At 40.4% G+C, this 18,683-nt stretch overlaps 1 protein-coding gene across 1 annotated transcript in view; it reads right to left on the bottom strand.

Moving 5' to 3' along the window:
* Positions 1-18,683, bottom strand: part of DTHD1 (death domain containing 1) — a 56,180-nt gene that overhangs the window by 14,963 nt on the left and 22,534 nt on the right. Inside the window, exons 6-8 of the mRNA XM_028508323.2 lie at positions 15,575-15,739; positions 13,576-13,865; positions 7,502-7,746 (exon numbers count right to left, since the gene is read on the bottom strand). Of these exons, the coding sequence (XP_028364124.1) occupies positions 7,502-7,746; positions 13,576-13,865; positions 15,575-15,739 (700 nt within the window). The remainder of the gene's footprint in view (positions 1-7,501; positions 7,747-13,575; positions 13,866-15,574; positions 15,740-18,683) is intronic.

Genomic DNA, 18,683 nt, shown 5'->3' with positions numbered 1-18,683 from the left:
GAAAAGGAGGGGAGAGGGAGGAAAGAAAGGGAGGGAGAAGACTAGAAGGAAGGGGAGGGGGTAAAGAAAAGGGAAAGATTATTTTCTGATTAAATTGGTGGGTAAAACATTCTCCGAACAAGAGTGAGGATCCTATTTCCGACTAAACCAGTTTTGCTCTTTTTCTCCCTTTCATGTGTCATGTACAATATCAAGTCAGTTTTTCAGTGACGTGGTCAAACCTGGGCCTTGAAAGGTCACTCTGAGGACTTACAGGAGTGTTAGACTGCAGGCCGAGTGCCTCAAGGGAGAGCTGAGGGCAAGAGTCGAAACACTGGAGAGGGTGATAAGGTGCTTTTAAAACTTGCACAGGTTAAAAAAAGTTGGCATGCTCTCTCTGCCTAGCCAGACTTGTGTGCCTTTCTTCTATCATTGGTAGGGGGTGGGGCATGGAGCAACATACATATTATTGGAATTAACTCTAGTGTAGAAAGTGTGAAACTAAATGATAGAAACTTTTAAAATCACCATTAAGTTAGCTAATCTTTTTCCACGCACACACAAACACACACAAGCACACTCACACCATTCATTCTAGAAGGTTTTTTTAAAGGTACATGCCCTTTCTAATCTGCATTCTTAATAGCTAGCAATAGGATAATAAGGCCCATTTCATTCTTGAACCTTAAGATAATTTTGTAAATTATTACAACTAAAAACCCTTAGCAGAACTGAAGTGCCTGGGAACATATACATTTTAATAGCTTGGAATCTTCTCATTTATTCAGTTGAAATTATTCTTCAGGATTTCATACGGTCACAAAAAAAATATCATACAGAAGAAAAAAGTCACCCCTAGCAGGAAAGGGAGAGCGATGGAAATTGAACGGTCCGAGCGGTGAGCCGGTGGTAATTCTGATGAAATGTAAGTCGCACCAGCTTCCGCTTGCTTCCTCCCTTTGACAGCAAGTTATTTCATGTGGTGAGAAAGTAAGTGTTGAGGCAGTATCATTATTTACTAGAAATCACATGTCATGAGTTTGGTTTTTTTTTTTAAAAAAAGGAAGTTGGGGCCCAGCAAAACTTGGGTCAGCAGAAGGATTATGTCAATGGGTAGGTGAGTCTGACCGGGGACTGCAGCCCCCAGCAGAGAGGGCTGTCAGCCCTGCTTCAACGCAAAGCAATGCACCTCCCCCACCACGCTACCCTGCCACCATCCCCCCACGCCGCCCCCCCGAAGACAGGAAGGGTGAAAGGCAGTCACAACTCAAGCACCAATGGCCAAGTGGCACAGGCAGTCCCCTGTGTGACATTATTTCCAAAACACATACACAGTACTTCCTTCCGCCTAAAAAAATCTTTGACACTTTTGAAACTTGCCTCACTTCTGCCGAGGCACACGTAGACAGTGTGAACTGCATTTATGCAAATATTTTTGTGAAAGGAGGAAGTTTGAAACACAGGTTAGGAAAGATTTAGAGACACATCATTGTTCTTTTCAGCTATAGATTGATTATGTGACCATTGTCTGAAGATCATATTGAAATGTTAACTATCACCAGGACTCTCTTTTCCCTTCAAACCTCACCACAGTCTCAGCTCTTGCTGTTTTCCTCACCACTGTACTTTCTCCTAGCCAATGGGCTTCTTGTCACTGTCACTTCTTGTCCCTGTTGCACTTCCACAATGAAGTCTCACTGGCCATCTCATCTGCATATGCTGCCAATTCTGTCAACCCTCCGAAGCAAATTTATTTTCCTTCTTCACACTTCTCCCTTTCTTCTCCACCCTTTTGCTGTTTGAAATGCAAGCCCCCTCTATTAATTTATGCATTTAACAAACATTTATTGAGCACCTAACATATGCCAGGCACGATTCCAGGACCTTGGGATTCAGCAGTGAACAAAACATTCAAAGGTCCCTGGCCTCAAGGAGCTTGCATCCTTGCCGTGCAGTGGAGGATTCTCTGATAAACGTCATGAATGAGGAAGTACATGTTAGAAGGTACCAGTGCTTTGGAGGAAAGAAAAAACACCTGAGCAAGTTAAGAAAATCAGGAGTGTCAGTTTGCGTGAGTAGGAGGAGGTTGCAGTAAGGTATAGTCAGAGACGACCTCAGAGGAAGGGTGAGATCTGAGCAAGAAGGTGAGCATGTCAGCCAGGCAAGAATCTGAAGGATGGAAGAACATTCTAGGCAGAGGGAGCCACTAACACAAAGACCTGAAGCAGATGCATGTGTGGCAAGCAGGTTCGAAAAACAATAAGAGAGTCATTGTGGCCAGAGAAGAGGAGGGTGTAGAAAAGTAGGCCCCAGAGTCAGCGGGGGCCAAGTTCACAGAGCCTTTCACTCTGAGTGAAACCAGGAGACTTTGCAGGGTTTGGAGTAAGGGCAGGAAATGATCTGGCAGATGATTGGGAGGCTCACCCTGCCCTCCGAGTTGAGAATAGTCCACAGAGAGGCCAGGGAAGAATGAGACCATGCATACAGGAGTGCCACGTATGTCTTGCCCATGGGATACAAGGAGTGTGTTTGTCAAATGAATTAATATATGAATGAGTAGACTGTGGAGGTTGAAGGATGAGGTACAAGGAGATCCTCATGACCATGAAGTAATGGGTAGTATGTTTTCACATGTCTGGGAATCAGACACAGTATATTAACATTACATGTTATGTTTATGTGTGCATGAATGTGTTTGTGTTTAGATCTAAATGTGCACATATAAATATTTACTGCTTGTCTTCTGCATGGAAAGCACTTTTCATTTTGACAAATGGCTTCACCTAGTTTATACTGCACGTATAGATGTATGCATAATGCAGTAGTCACTAATGCCAAGCTCTCTATAAAAAGGCTGCATTCATTTCCTCTAAAACAGCCCATGCTAATACTGCCTAGCCGAGGTTGATTTTTTTTTAAATTCCAAACTTTATGGAAGAAATGTGTTCTGCCAAAATTAAAGGCCATAGTTTTGGTTCCCATTTAAGTATGTTAGTTTGAAAAGAGGGAAAACATTTCCATAGCCACGGGTTCTTCCTCAGTCCCAAGAAAGTCATTGCGAAGGCTTTATTCAGGCATGAGAAAGGGCCGACAGAATGGCTCTGGACGGCCCTGCACAGACGGGGGGCACGTGGGCAGTGGACTCACATATGAAAGGTGGCAGACATGTAATATGTGCTGTTTTTAAACATGCTCCTATAGTTTCAAGATGATCAATGGCAAGCTTGGACAATTTTGAGGTTTGAAGATATTGTTTCATTCATCTAATCATTCACACTCAGCAAACACATGTGTGTACATGTGGCACCAGCAACACAAAGTGACAGGACAAGGCTGTGACTGCAGTTGGTCGCACTCATTCTCAGCCGGGGTGATGTCACCCTCAGTGAGGGAACACAGATGAAATGTGTATATATTTATGTATGGCGTATGTACATATATACACACAGTGCATGAAGAGACATACAGAATATCTGGGATATTAAAACTTAATGGGGAAGAGTGGTTAGGGAAAAGGTGTCTAAAAAGACTCCTTAGGAGGAAAAAAAATAAACAAAAGGATTGAGAAACTTTTGTCCCCTGGGAAGCCAGTGATTATAGTAAAATACAGTAATTACAGTGGGAGGGAAAATACGGGATGCTATGGAAGCCCCCCTGGGAACACCTGACTAGGTGTGGAGGTCAGGCAAGGCTTCCTGACACAGGGGACGCCTTGGCAGGGATGGCCATGGGGAATTACTCAGGCAAGCATGTGGGGAATGTTGTGCTAGAATCAGGAGAGGGGAAGAGCTTATGCAGAAGACATGGCCAGTCACTAACGTGGACTCTTACTGAAACAAGTCTATGCAAACCTTTTGACTATCTAGCCTGGCTAATGTTGCTAATTAGTTCACGCAGTAAGATAGCCCACAGAGAAAACACTGCAAACTGAAAGCTCTGTGTACGTCACATTTTGGACCTAAAGCCTGTCTGTCGTCTCTTACACAATGGCCTTTCCCCCATTGTCTGCTACCATCACAGTGAGGCCCGCATGACCTCCTGTTAGAGAAGCCCAGCAGCCCCCGGCCCTGTCTCCCTCTGGTCACCCAGAGCAGCAGAGCAACATAGTGGTCTTAAGAAGTCACGTGCTAAACGGGAGACGGCCCCTCCCCCCATGTGTTGTTCTTCTGCTCTCAAATCTTCAACCATGAAGATCCAAATCAATGCCTTAGCCTGCCAGGAACCATTTGTACAGCCAGGCTCTAACCACGGATCTAAGACAGTTGATGTTTTCCTTTAGGTCAAGTCCTGAAACTTTCAGAGTCTAATGCATGCCATAGATCTCCCCTCATTCATCCAGTCACATATATTTCGAGTGCCCGCAATGTGCCAGGTGCTGTTCTAATCACTGACAATGGAAGCAGAACAGGGCAGACACCGTCTCTCACTCGTGCAGCTTGCTTCCTCAAGGGCCAAAGACATATAAGGACACAAATAAATCTAAAAATTTCAATTAATGGTAAATTATGAAGTAAGTCTTAAAAAAGTGATGGGTTAAAGAGTGACCTTAGGTAAGGAGATGGGCCCCGTATCAGGATACCGGGTGGTATCTCAGCTGAGGCCTGAGTGATAACCAGCCACGTGGCTGAGAGAAGGGAGCCCCAGGCATAGGAAGCAGCAAGTACAAAGTCCTTCGTAAGTGAACAGAGGGAAAAGTGAGAGTGGGCATGCACCTGTGTGGCTATATTGCTCTTCAAATAGAATTTTTGAGCAGTATCAGTGGCTCAGTAGCCTCTGCCACCCTACACATGCTGCCCAGGAAACCCAGGATCTCCCCACAACCAATAAGTAAAGCATTACTATCTCCAAGGACCCTGCACTTCCTCTCAGATAGCTAGTTTCCATCTGAATGGCCAGAACCCATGTTCTATCATTTGTGAAGTAATTTCAGTATCACCTGTACACTAACGCATAGTGTACGTGATATTGTCACACACCTCCAAGGGTGAATGAACCTGGCTGTCCTGAAACCTGTCTCTAAGAATCTCAGCTTCATCTACTAAAGAGGCTGCCCCCCCACAGTAGCTGGAGGTGTGGGAAGCAGGTTTCTGGGTTGGAATCCTAGCTCTGACACTTGCTTACCTATCAGACCATGGGCACGTTACCTAAAACTTTTATGCCTCAGTTTCCTATAGAATGAAAACACTGCTAATGCCTCATAGGATTTTTGTGGGGATTTAATTATATTGCATGTAAAGCTCTTGGCAGACTTTTGGGACATTAGGAATTATTATAATGGTTATTACATGGACTATAAATTCCTGCTAAGCTGTGCCTGCCATCCCCACTCAAATTCATTCCATTTCCTCATTTTAATGTACTTTTTCCCTCATTTCTGATGGCAAACTTCTACTAACTTACAAGGTTCAGATAGAAGGCCACAACCACCCTGAAAATTCTACTGATTTCATCTTCCAGGAAGGCCAGTTCCCTCTGCTGTCCATGCCGTTAGTGTCTTCAGTTACTATCTTACAAGGTGACTCCATATACTTGTTTTGTACACGCTACTAGGTTGAAAGTCACTGAGAGCAATGTTGTGCCATGGAAATATAGTGTGAAACACGTTAAGTCACTTTATTTATTTTATTTTAGTCACACACATTTTTTAAAAAACAGGTGAGATTAATTTTAATAATGTTTTTATTTAATCCCATAACCAAAGCATTATAGCTTACTATGCAACTGCTATAAACAAGTTGTTAAGGAAATAGTTTATATTTTTCTGTACCGAGTCTTTGAACTCCAGTATGTTATAACACATACAGCACATCTCAATTTGGACTAGCTGTATTCCGGGTGCTCCCTACACCATGTGGCTACTGGGTGCCACTCAGGACAGGGCAGCTTCGGGGCATAGATTGTCCTCCAGAGCTCTGGATTTATCATACAATCTAGCATGGCACATCCTCTGTTTCCAAAGTTCAATTAATATTTGTCAAATTAGCCCTGGCTGGCGTAGCTCAGTAGATTGGGCACAGGCTGCAAACCAAAGCATCGTAGGTTCGATTCCCAGTCAGGGCACATGCCTGGGTTGCAGGCCATGGCCCCCAGCAACCGCATATTGATGTTTCTCTCTCTCTCTCTCTTTGTCCCTCCCTTCCCTCTCTAAAAATAAATAAATAAAATCTTAAAAAGATATTTGTCAAGTTAATTACTTATTTTGCTAATTTATTTAAAATCAATACAAAATCTAATCCAATGAAAAATATTGGGTTGGTCAAAAAAGTCCATTTGTTTTTTGTCGTAAGATGGCTCTAGTAGCACTTAGTTGTCTTTAACTTTGTTCAAAATAATTTTGTTAGAATTGTTGTTAAAGTGTGGAATTTGTTAGAGTGTATTGTGACATCTGTCATATAGTGTGCATTAAAAGAATGATAAAAATTGGTGAATTTTTGTGTAGCCATTTTAATATTGAGGGTGAAAGAAAATATACAATATTTTCAGCATATTATGCTTTGTTATTTCAAGAAAGTTATGATGTAGCTGAAATGTGAAAAAAAAAAGAAGAAAAAATAGTTGTTTGGTGTATGAAGGTGCTGCAACTGGTCAAATGTGTCAAAAGTGGTTTGCAAAGCTTTGTGATAGAATTTCTTGCTGAATGATGCTCCACAGTTGGGTAGACCAGCTGAAGCTGGTAGCGATCAAATCAAGACATTAACTGAGAACATTCAACGTATACAACGCAGGATAGCCAACATACTTAAAATATCCAAATCTATCAAGTTACTGGTGAAAATGAAAAACATGTCTTTTATTTTATAGAAAAAATACATGGACTTCTTGGCCAATTTCATATATTCCTGCCATTCATAACACAGAAAAGACAAACACGTGGAAGAAATAATTTTTGCATCCTTATAGAATAAGTTTGTTCTTCTCTGGAGTGATCAAATGAATGTTTTGGTTATTTTCTCATTAAGAATATAGTTTAAAAGTGCTAAGTCATGGAGTGATAAAAAATAGTACATACAGTAATAAAATTATTTGTTGTTTGATATGTTCAGAGAAATAATTCAATCACACTTGCCTGATAAGAGTAAGAATTTTAAATAAGAGTAACTTTTTAAACAAATGTGCAGGATTTGGTAAATCTTGGTGAAAATATTTTGATGTCATTTTCCCGCTCACCACATGATTTTTCTTCAAAGGGCTGTACTCACTGTAAAATACATTTAATGTTTTCATAAACGATCTCCCAGTCACTCAGATGCAGTTACAGAAATGAATGACATTATTCCCATAGTCATTAACAACATACTGTCATGATCAGATGAACTTGAATTGTTCCTGTTAGAAAGTTGATATGAAAGTGGAAAACCTGGTATGTATTCTACCAATCTAAAATTGTAGTTACCTGCTTGTTTCTTATCAACTTTATTCTTACCTTTCAACTTCTAGTATCCATACGCCAGTAGTTTTTCTTGTGGTAGAGCATTACGAAGAATTAACAAACTATGGTAATTAGGGAAGTAAAATAACTCACCTTTGGCAATCTCAATGGTAATTTGCAAATTGGCAACTGATAATGGTTTTCATTAAGTATGAGAGATTGATCCAAATTGTGCACTGTTTTTTCTTTAGGGACTTTATAAACTACAATCATGCCCTTATAGTGAGAACAGCTGTAGTTGCCAAATTCATCCACCTCTTTGATTTGGAGTTCCAGCCTGGGTCTTCTTTGTAAATGAAAAATCAGCTTGTAGTCCTTTCCATAATCCTTCCCATTGCCTAAAGAGAAGCAAAATACATTTGTTACTATTGAGATATACCACTTTGTCTTAATTTTAAAAATCTAAATAATCACATATTTTAATGCAATTAAAGCTACTTTCATGTCATTGCCTCTTGTCAAAATATATCTTGACAAATCAGCAGCAATGGGACCTGAGACTCTCTAGGTTACTCAGAAGATTTCTCATCTGTGATTGGACCAGAGGGTCTCTGGCTGCTTCTATATCTGATAATCTTAAATTTTCTTTTTCTATTCCATTTTACTATAACAAGAAAGTATTGGAAATATTCAGCTTTTTGTGTCTTAAAAATTATTTTCACCTTTCAGGAACTATATTTTTCCTTTCCCCTAACTATATCATACTGTACATTCTCACGGCCCCAGAATGATATTCTAGGTCTGCATTCTTCTATATGGGTGCTATTAGCAATGGGTTTTAAGTTAAAATTAATTAAAATTAAAGTACAATTATTTAATCACTCTAACCAGTAGCCATATTTGTCTAGTAGCTATGTTACTGGGCAGTGCAGATATAAAATATGTATACCATCACAGAAATAGACAGTGCTGTTCTAAAACTTCTAAATGAAATAGTTAGTAGATTCACGTTACTGGATGAATTCCCTCAAAACAATGACATGTAAAAGTCTTCCCAACCACACACTAAAAATAATGACAATTTGGTAAATATAACCTTTCACCCATGGGGGTTTTACTGTGACAATCAGGACATTTGTCACAGCAATAGTAAACAGGCAGTGCCATATTTCCTTAGGCATGTCTGCAATACCCTCAGCAAAGTCTAATAGTAAGGTATAAAGTGGCCGTTATAATATGTGCCTGACATAAAGATACTTGTCTAGTACTTTCACATCTCTGAGCTTCTTAGAGCCTTACTTAACATTCTTTAAAACGGTAGAAATAAAACTCAGCTCCTAGGTTTGTTCTGGAAATGAAGCAAGGTAACACGGATAAAATATTTGGCACCGGGCTTTGCATGTAATACGTGCTCGATAAATGAAAGCAATGATAGTCCCTGGCTGGCGTAGCTCAGTGGATGGAGTGCGGGCTGGGAACCAAAGTGTCCCAGGTTCGATTCCCAGCCAGGGTACATGCCTGGGTTGCAGGCCATGACCCCCAGCAACCGCACATTGATGTTTCTCTCTCTCTATCTCTCTCCCTTCCCTCTCTAAAAATAAATAAATAAAATCTTTAAAAAAAATGAAAGCAATGACAGCAAATGATAAGAAGCAGAATTTACTCATTGTTTTGAATTTATATGACAAAAATGATGTACTTAAATGTTTTTAAAGGTGTGTCAATATGAAGTTTTTATTTAAGTTGCAGCTGCCTTCTGCCCCCAGATGCCTGAGAGGCGACTGCCCATTTTGCCCAGTGAAGTAGGGGTTCGGTGAGAGACGGAAATAATACCAGTGCTCCTCTTCCAGCTGTGACCGCCCCAAGGCCACGCTGATGCACTTCTGCAGTACAGTAAACTCTAGAATTACAGTAACTCCAAGGTATGAAAGGTGTAGGAGTATGTCCCTCCGCCTAGAGATAACCTAGCTACTTGGACAAAACAGATTTGGATCTACACTGGTTCAATTTAGATCTAAAACGTATCCACCTCTTAGTGCCAGTTAATTTTTAAAAATAAGGATTTGTAGTGCAAATCTCTGAGTCACATTAAATACAAAGTAGGAATTAAGTTACTGAGAATTTGCCAGCAATAAATAGCACGCTCTTATTGTTATAAATAGAAAGCATTATGCAGATTTTTAAAGTTGGGATTTCATTGTTGTCGAGATATAACACCATATTTTGAAGAGACCCTGGTCACAGGAAAAAAATAGACCCTCTGCCCCCCCCTAAAAAGGATACGTATAGAATAAAGGAATCACATTGTTCTATTCTTTTTCTCCCACACTGGCATATTTAGAGGACAAATAAAAGGAAAAGTCATTTGTTGTATACCAATATTATGAAATTAACTCTCAGTTGACCTTTTGAGAACCTCTTTCTCCTCAACATGTGGTGTATATACAATAGTTTCTAGTAGGGCCTTGAGATAGTAGAACTGTTAAAAACTATTTGTCATATAAAGAAATAAAACATTTATTTATAATTTATAGGTTATTAGATATTCCTTACAGCAATATATTTTTTTGTTAATAATGAGTATTGGAATATTTTTCATTGATGACATAGAAAGTACAAACATAGAAATACATGTGTCTGCTTAGAAATGTCAGATGACGTGGTGAAGGCTAGCAACACGGAGAAACAGAAAATTCCCGAGAGAGCCACTGGCTAGAGTATTTCTGTGTTCTCACACATCTCACCATGTCTGCCTCTGAGCCTCCACCATTGCTTGCACGGTTTATTGCAACACCTTGTTAACTAGTCTCCCTGCTTCTTCCCTTGCCTTACACGATCTATTCTCAACACACTTATAATCTAACTCAGATCACGTGTCTCCTTTGTCAGCACTTTCTGTGGCTCCTCATTTCCCTTAGAATAAAAAGCAAAGTCCTCGCAATGGACTTCAAGGCACGATCAGTGCTCGCCTCATCTCCTCCTGCTTTCTGCCTACTCTGTCTCTCCGCCACCCCAGCCTCCTGGCTGCTCCTCACACACACCAGGCACGCTTATGCCTCAGTTCTTTTACCACTGCAACACCTCCGCACAGGGCGAGTGCTCCTGGGGTAGGATCGTGGTTTGCTCTCTCATCCCTGTTTAAATGCCTCTTCCCCAAAAAGGTCTTTCTTCATGAGTCTATTTAAAATTTCAGTTCTTACATTCCCTCTGGGACTTTCCATATCCTTTTCCTGCTTCATTCTTCTATACAGTACTTTTCACCCCATTAAACTGTATGTTTTATGTACTTATTTGCTCCTTCTCTGTCTCTCCCCATTAGAATACAATATACATAAGGACAGGGAATTCTTGTTGAATGAATACAAGGGCAGTCATTCTCACTTCCTGCACATGTATCTGGGAAAATCACTTCCCTGGGCCAAAGGACATCCAGGGCAACTTTGGCACACAGAGACCTCTTCGAGGCATTACATGTTGGGGGTGATAGGAAGGTATCATTGTGTAAAATTTTGTGTGTCCTTTACAATAAAAAATCTTACATGCTGAATTAATAGCTCTGACCAAGAGAATGAAAGCATAGTCTTGCTTGTGTCCAGAAGAATGCCAAAGGTCAACATAAAAACCCAGGGAAGTACCCATCTATCTATTTTTTTCTCTCAGAAGCAGAAATCAAGTCCATGTCCCATGGTCCTCACTCAAAGGAATCAGTTCTATTCTATATAATGAATGTATAGATTTTTTTACCTTACTCAGACAGCAGTTATCTAATCTAAATTTATTATAGTTTTAAACACTTAATCACACAATAGTATTGTCTTAAGTCCTTCCTCAAGTGTTTGTTGTCATTCTTTCAATGAATACTCAATAAAGCTAGAAGCTTTTAGGCCCACCCTTGGTCTGGGGATTGGATGGAGCTGGCCAAAAAGACAGACCCTTCCTTCATGAGACTGTATCAGAGAAACTGTCATCGATCAAATAATTAAATGAATACATAGAAGATTGCGTCTATGGCAAAGGCCACAAAAGAGAAACACATAGACTCGGAAGAAGTAAAATGAAGACTGACTTAATCAGGAAAGACAGGGAAGGCTTCTCTGAACATTATCATCAAGGAGATGATTGTGGGTGGAAGTGGGGGTGGGTGAGAAGGGCAGCCTTCCAGACAGAGAGCCTCTGACTTCCTGTCTGAGATTCACAGAAAGGACCCAGGTCCTGATACATGGATGAGTATCAGTTTTTTGCCCCTTGCCCCTCTTATATGAAGACAACTAGTGTGGCTCCAGAACCGAGCATAGGTTTCTAGGAAAAGCAAAGCAGAAATGATTCTGGCAGCCTGCCTGACTCATTTTCCTTGAGTGAAGATGAGTTCCTCTCTGTTCCTTATTTGGAGGAAAGGTACACACCCTGGCTATCTCCAGGAACTCTTATTTTAGCATACACTCCTTCCCAGGACAGGCAGTAGCACACTCAGTACCACTGCCTGGAAGAAGCACAGCAACTCACTTTTGTTTAGGGCAGTAAGTAAACACAGCTGCTGTCTGCAGTATTACAGGAAAATCATTTGCATTATTTGTTCGGGTGGGTCACTTCCAGTTTTTGACTATCTCTTCTCAGACAGATAGTCCCAGGGTGGACACCGTGGTTTCTGCTCCAGAAGCCAAGGCGGGGGATTGGGGGGGGGGGCCTCTTCCTCCCTTCCTTCCTCCCCCTCCTCTCCTGTCCCTTTTTCTTTTTCTGACATCCTTGACAGTCACCCACTAAGACCTGTCAGCTGACTCAGATGGCTGAGACTGCATGTGAAAGTGGAAGACATCATTCAAATTGAGACATTCTGGGTTTCACTTACTTCAGAGATTTCAGAAAAAGAGCAACCTCAGTTTCAAGCAGCATCATTTTTGAAGCAACCAAGAGCCCGTGGGCTTGCAATGATTTCCAGAATCAGAGAGGACATAAGCATCATAAAAATCAATGGGATCTATTTTCATTTAAAAGTGCCCAGAGAATATTACTTCCAGCCGAGTCTATTACAAGGCTCCTGGCCCTGAAATCCACACAGACCCATCCCTGGGCTCTCCCTTGCCCCTCACCTGCGTGTGCATACCTGTTAGAGTCCATTCCGCCTCAAAGAGAGGACTGGGAGACAGAAAGGCATTGAACTCATAAAAAGGAAATTGCTATGATAGCAGCTCCCCCCAGAATCCCTTTCTCTCTTCTCTCACACAGCTGTTTTCTCTGTGTTCTCTTTTTTCTTCCCTTTCTCTTTCCTTCATTTACTTTTCTCTTTTCTTTCCATTTATTCCCACCTCTCCTGCCCCTCTCAGACTCGCTCACCCTGCTTGTTTTTCTCAGCATCACCACATTTATTGAAAGCCTTTGATGCACCAGGCACTAATGTAGACTCAGGTGAACAGCAAGAAAACACAGTCATTGCCCTCATGAAATTTACATTTCCATGAAGAACATAGCATAACATATGAAAGTAAACAAGTCAATATGCAACATGACTCCAAACTGGGGTAAGATTTCTAATGAAAGCAAAAATCACTAGATCGACATGAGGGTGAGGGGGAGGCAGGGGTGTGCCATCCAGATCAGAGGTTCCGAACCACTTTTTGGCCGTGGACCCTTTTGGAGTTGGGGGAAACCCATTGATTCTTCTCAAAACAGTCTTTTAAAAGAAAATAAATGAAATTATGAATACAACAATTATTCTGGAATATAGTGCTATCCACCCATCCCTTAGGAGTCCTCTGAACCCAGGTTAGACTGTTTATAAGACAAAAGTTTGGGTGTTACTTTAAGTAGCAAAGGAGTTGGAATTTTAAGGTTTTAATGAGAAGAGTAATAAAGTACTATTTAGGTTTTTAAGAGATCGCCGCTGTTACTGTACGGAAATAGTGTTCATGTGAGTAGCAGTGGAAGCAGAGGACTATTTAGGAGGCAACTGCTCTGATGTGGGGATGACTGTAGCTTGGACTCAGATAGTAATCATGAAGGAGACAATTTCTAAAAGAGTGTCCCTGAGAATCTGCCCATAAAGGAATACGCTTCCCCTGAAAGGCACAGAAAGAGACTGGAAAGAAGTAAATAAGCCTCTTTCTCTTCTTGCTTTTCAAAAGCCCCTCAGTCCTCAGAAGTTTGCCTTCCTAATACAAGTTTAGCGAACTCCTTCTGAAGTCTGTGGCTGAGAGCCCATAGGATGTACAGAAAGATGTCTTTATACTTACTTGAGGCAAATATGTTTCCAGTAAACCTCAGGAGAAGTTGTTCTCCTTCTTTCACTTGGAAATGGCAAGACGGCTCTGGAGGACCACTGAAGGCTTCCGAGCGCAAATTCCTAAGCACCTGGTTTAAGTCTTTAGAAGGCACCACCAAAATAACTAGTCTATACGGGTTGTCCTTCTGGTGATACAGTACTACACAGGCGCTGGTACTGAGCATGGCTTCCTCCAAAGATTTCACAAAAGAAACCAAGTGGCTATTGTCCACAGTGGAAGACAGATGGAGCACAATAAACCTGCATGGAAGAGAAAAGGCAGGACCTCAGGGAAACACAATCTCAGAAATAGCACTGATAACTAATAAGACCCAAGAAAGGACCCATCGTCATCCAAACTTCCTTTATAATCAAGCATTCTGATGACCACCTGGTTAGACTCATGAATGGCTTTCACAGAACTCTTGGCCATCAGGGAACCAGCTCAAATCAAACCACATTTAAAGCAAATGTTCTCAAACAAAGAAATTTTGTAGTCTCAGCTCTTCTCTAAATATGGCTGCATATTTAAAATTATATTTTAATTAACATTACTAAAGACTATTACTTCAAAATACAGAGGAGAGCAATGATCAAAATCATCCATTTACTAGCAATAAGACACCACATATGTGCATCATAATTAACTAGGGACTGCAACATTCTTCTCTGTCACGTGCGGCAAGGATTGTTGTGATGGCCCCTGCTATGGGCTGAATTGTGTCTCATCCACCCAGATTCATATGCTGAAGTCCTAATTCCCAGTACCTCAGAATGTGACCTTGTTTGGGGATAGGGTCTTTACAGAGGTGAAGCGAATATGAGGTCATTAGGATGAGCCCCAATCCAATATGACGGATGTCATAAAAAGGGGAATTCGGGCACAGTGATCTGCACACAGCGAAAATGCCAGGGGATCATAACAACAGCCAACTACGAGCTGAAGAGAAAGACTTGGAACTGATCCTTCCCTCACAGTCCTCTGAAGGAATGAACCTTGCTAACAACACTTTGATTTGGGTCTTCTAAGGTACAGAACTGAAACAATAAATTTCTGTTGTTTAACCCCCCCAGTTTTTAATACTTTTCTTTCAGGCAGTCTAGCAAATTAATACAGGCCCCTCCGCTTGGGTGGAGCACCCATCACCCAACTCCTCTCAGATAGCTGCCCCACAGGAGCCATCAATCCAGAGCAGCCCCAGGCCCATAGACAGGGATGACTGATGCAGGGGCGAAAGCCATACTCCTTGGCATTCACACTGCACAGCCCTGCTGGGGCATCAGGCTGAGGTTAAACTTCAGCTGGAACCAAAGATGTTCCCACCTTCTTCTCTTGCCCTGCCCACATCTTCCATTCCCTTTCAGGATTCAGCTGAGGGCCCTCTTTCAATAAATCACTTTCCTTTACATCTTAGACTCTTTTCTAGGGAACCTGACCCAAGACAATTATAGATGTGAGATGTTCCATGATGAAATAAAGGTTATCTTTGGACATGATTGTCCTCTGTGAATGTCTACTTCTCACAAACCTTAAAACGGTATAAAACTCTTCTCATAATGATCTGTCTAGAAAACATGGAAATGAGAAAGGGAAATGAGGACACAGAAGTAATAAATTCAGTTCATATATACATAGTTAGGAGATAAGCATAATATGAACAGCTAATTACTATCATTATGGAATTTCAGAAATGAAGGTGCTATTTTAAAACTATTTTGGAGTTAGAAGAAACCTGTAAAAATAACTTTTAAGTTATGAATGGTTTCCAAAAGCAGTTATTAAGCTATCATAAATAAAATTACCGATAGCATATTCATGTCAGCTCTGGTTTGCATTTTAAGCACACCCTGAGGGACTATTCATATTCCTATCTGAAGGATAAACACTTAATCCTCCCATTTCTGTAAACGCCAGTGATAAATCATCAGGATAGAATATCATCAACTTTTATTGTTCGTTATTGAATTACCTCTCTAAGTGTTCGTGCAATTCAAATGATACCAAGCCACTCTGCACGGCTCTCACCACAACATCATCAAGCTCAAACCAACCACTGTCTCGGCTTCTGAATCCCAGTAATTTCAAAGATTCACAGGCGTTGTTCCCAGGTTTTCTTATGGAAGCACTTCTTGCCCTATGTAATGACAGCAGAAGTGAAATTGATGACATTTGCATAGCATAAATTATATTTAATGCATTTCTGCTTTTCATTAAATGAATCATTTAATAACAGTTCATTAAGTATCTACTACGTGCCACTAATTATGCTATGCACCAGGACTACAAAGATGAGAACTATATCACCCTTGTGCTACAGAATCTCACAGCATTACCATATTATTCAATCACAGGACAATTATCTGTGTGATCATTAAGGGAGTACACATGGTGTTTGCTCAGGGAAGCTCGAGAAGTGAAAATACTGATATTTGAGATGAGCTTTGGAGAATGAGAAGCATTTTCTTACTAGTAAAAAAGTTAAGGGAATGCTCCCCAAAGATTAATACACTCTCTGACATAAACTTGGATGCTTTAGGATAGTCAAGAGTAGTAATATAGCATAATGCGTGAGACCACCGGCTGTGGAACAAGACTGCCTTCTTTCTAATCCTGAGGGGGCTCTTCCTCTCATTAACTGCATGGCCCTTGGTAAATTTCTTTTATCTTTCAGTTTTCTAATCTGTAATGTGAGACCAATCACATTATCTGCATTATAGGATTAAATGAGTTACTATTTAAAGCACTTATCATTGTAGTTACCATAAGTGGTTTTAATACTGGCATCCTAATTCCAACAGCAGACATAGCCAATTAGCTTTTTTTGTACAGTTCTCCTTCTTGCCTAACTGGCCCCACCCACACGCCCTGAAAGAAGCAGTTGTCTGTTACATGGGGTGCTTTCTCCCAACCACAGCTGATCTGACTAACTGTGGACCAATTTCCAATACCAAAAGGAATTTGGTTCTCTTTCTTTGGAATTTGACTGAGTAAGAGGCTCAGAGATTGGCATTTTCCTTTGGTTGCAGTGCCCTGGGCTATGAAAGTGAATAAGCGGAGAGATCATTAAGAAAGAAAAAATAAATGGGCAGATACTAAGCAAAAGAAAAAACGAAGATGAAACAATCCACACAGTCCTTGAGATGGAGACGGCAGAGATTACCTATGGTAGTCTTCCAATAGATTCATTCTTTTTTCCTTGAAGTCACTTGGATGAATATCTGTTCCTCACAACTAAAGGAAGAAAAATCCTTGACACTGAACATCTTTCAGGAAACAAAAAAAACTAAAAAACCCCAAAAATCTAATGATGCAGCAATCCACGAGGGAACAGAACCATTTTAGCCAGGTACTAAAAATGAAAACCCAAGTGTGATTCACACACCTTTATTTTTAAATAGAATTAGTTATGCTTAAAAGCACCTTAGGGTCACAGGTTGAGCTCTGACCCATAAATTAGCAACTGAACTAGATTTAAAACGTCTATTCTAAAAAGTTTAGACTGTGTTGATTCCTTCAGGAGGAAATCAACCAGATCAAAATCAGGAGGATGGGGAAAAAATGGCATTAAGTTTTCAGCTTTTGATTTATAACTCTTGAAGTTAATAATTTACTAACACAGGAAGATGCACTCATTACTGAATCCAAAATTTTAGTTATTTACTAGAAACTAACTTAATTAATATATATTTTTTCCTGATGGCAACTCTTACTTTTTCCTACCAGTAGCCTAAATTTTCTGTGGGACCTAGAGAATTTCAATTGTTTGGGGCTGACTCTACTTTCAGGTCTAGATGGGCGCATAACCGCAGCCAAATAGTGCATTTGACCTTTTGTAATGCTGTCTGCCAAAAAATCCAAGTTCCCCCCATTTCGAGTACATGATAGGGTTGCACTTCCTTGTCCCAGGTGGTTGAGTGGGGCTTATGACTAGGTCTGGTTAATGAATAGTGAATAAAGGAAGTACATGTCCCTGCGAGGCCAAGCATCTAACTGCTACTGTGGGTCTATCCAAACTTCTCTTCTGCAACCAGGACAGCAATAGACAGTGGCTGCCCTTTCGTGTGAGACCCAGAGTGAGGATGATCAAGAAGCAGCCTGCCTTTGATGACCACACAGCTTAAAACATAAAGACTGTTGGCATAAGCCCTCAGAAGACTGAGTTTTTATCACGCTGTAACTCATCTTTCTTGTGGTCTGTTCAGTGAGGGGTTTGTGACCAATTTAGAGTTCGAATAACACTCTGGGTCTTTATGTATATTTCTGGGGGGAGGAAGCTTCCTCTTTTCCACTGATCTTGGAATTATGATGATACAGCCATATTGCAGCACACGGAACGAGCATGACAGCAAATGGAATTGGCACAGAAGAAGACGGAAAGAGAAGCAAGGGACTGGGTTCACTCTGGTTCAAGAAGTATGTGAAGATAAATATATCCCCAGACTTTTAAATTATATGCACCAAAAATTCCATTTCATACATTTTTTTGGCTTTTCTTCTGTCACTTAAAATCAAGTCCTTAATGATATAAAGATCAAATTTAGACTTCATTTCTTTCCAGTTTTCTTAAGATGTAATTGTCATATAACTGTGTAATTTTAAGATTCACAACGTGATGATTTGATGGGTGTATTTATTATGAAATGACCACCACAAGAAAGTCAGTTAACACACCCATCTCTACATGTTTAGACTTTACTATTGCAGATACAATTCTTGTGGAAATTAAATGATTTGATGGCATCCTCACTTATCTTAGCTGTTCTTAACTCTGCAAATAAGTGCTTCCTTTTATATACAGATGGGGAAAAAGTAGTTTACAGTTGTGAGCATGCAAAACACAGTTTCTTCTTGTGTTGTTATTTATTAATTATTGTATTATTTTCCATAGGAACAATGACAAACGTGCTTTTGCTCCACCCCATGGGCTATTAGCACACTTTCCAACTAGTATTGCCTAGCAAAGAATAGCACTTGATCTTACTCCACAAAAGATAATATTTTGATGTACTAAGACTCCAAGAAAACATAATCAACCTTTATTAAATCAATTTGTTTATTCAAGAAAAACTGACCTTGCT

This window comes from Phyllostomus discolor, chromosome 1, assembly GCF_004126475.2.
Source record: "Phyllostomus discolor isolate MPI-MPIP mPhyDis1 chromosome 1, mPhyDis1.pri.v3, whole genome shotgun sequence".
Classification (NCBI taxonomy): domain Eukaryota; kingdom Metazoa; phylum Chordata; class Mammalia; order Chiroptera; family Phyllostomidae; genus Phyllostomus; species Phyllostomus discolor.
Note: the sequence above shows the minus strand (reverse complement) of the source record. Positions and strands in the feature narration are given on the sequence as shown.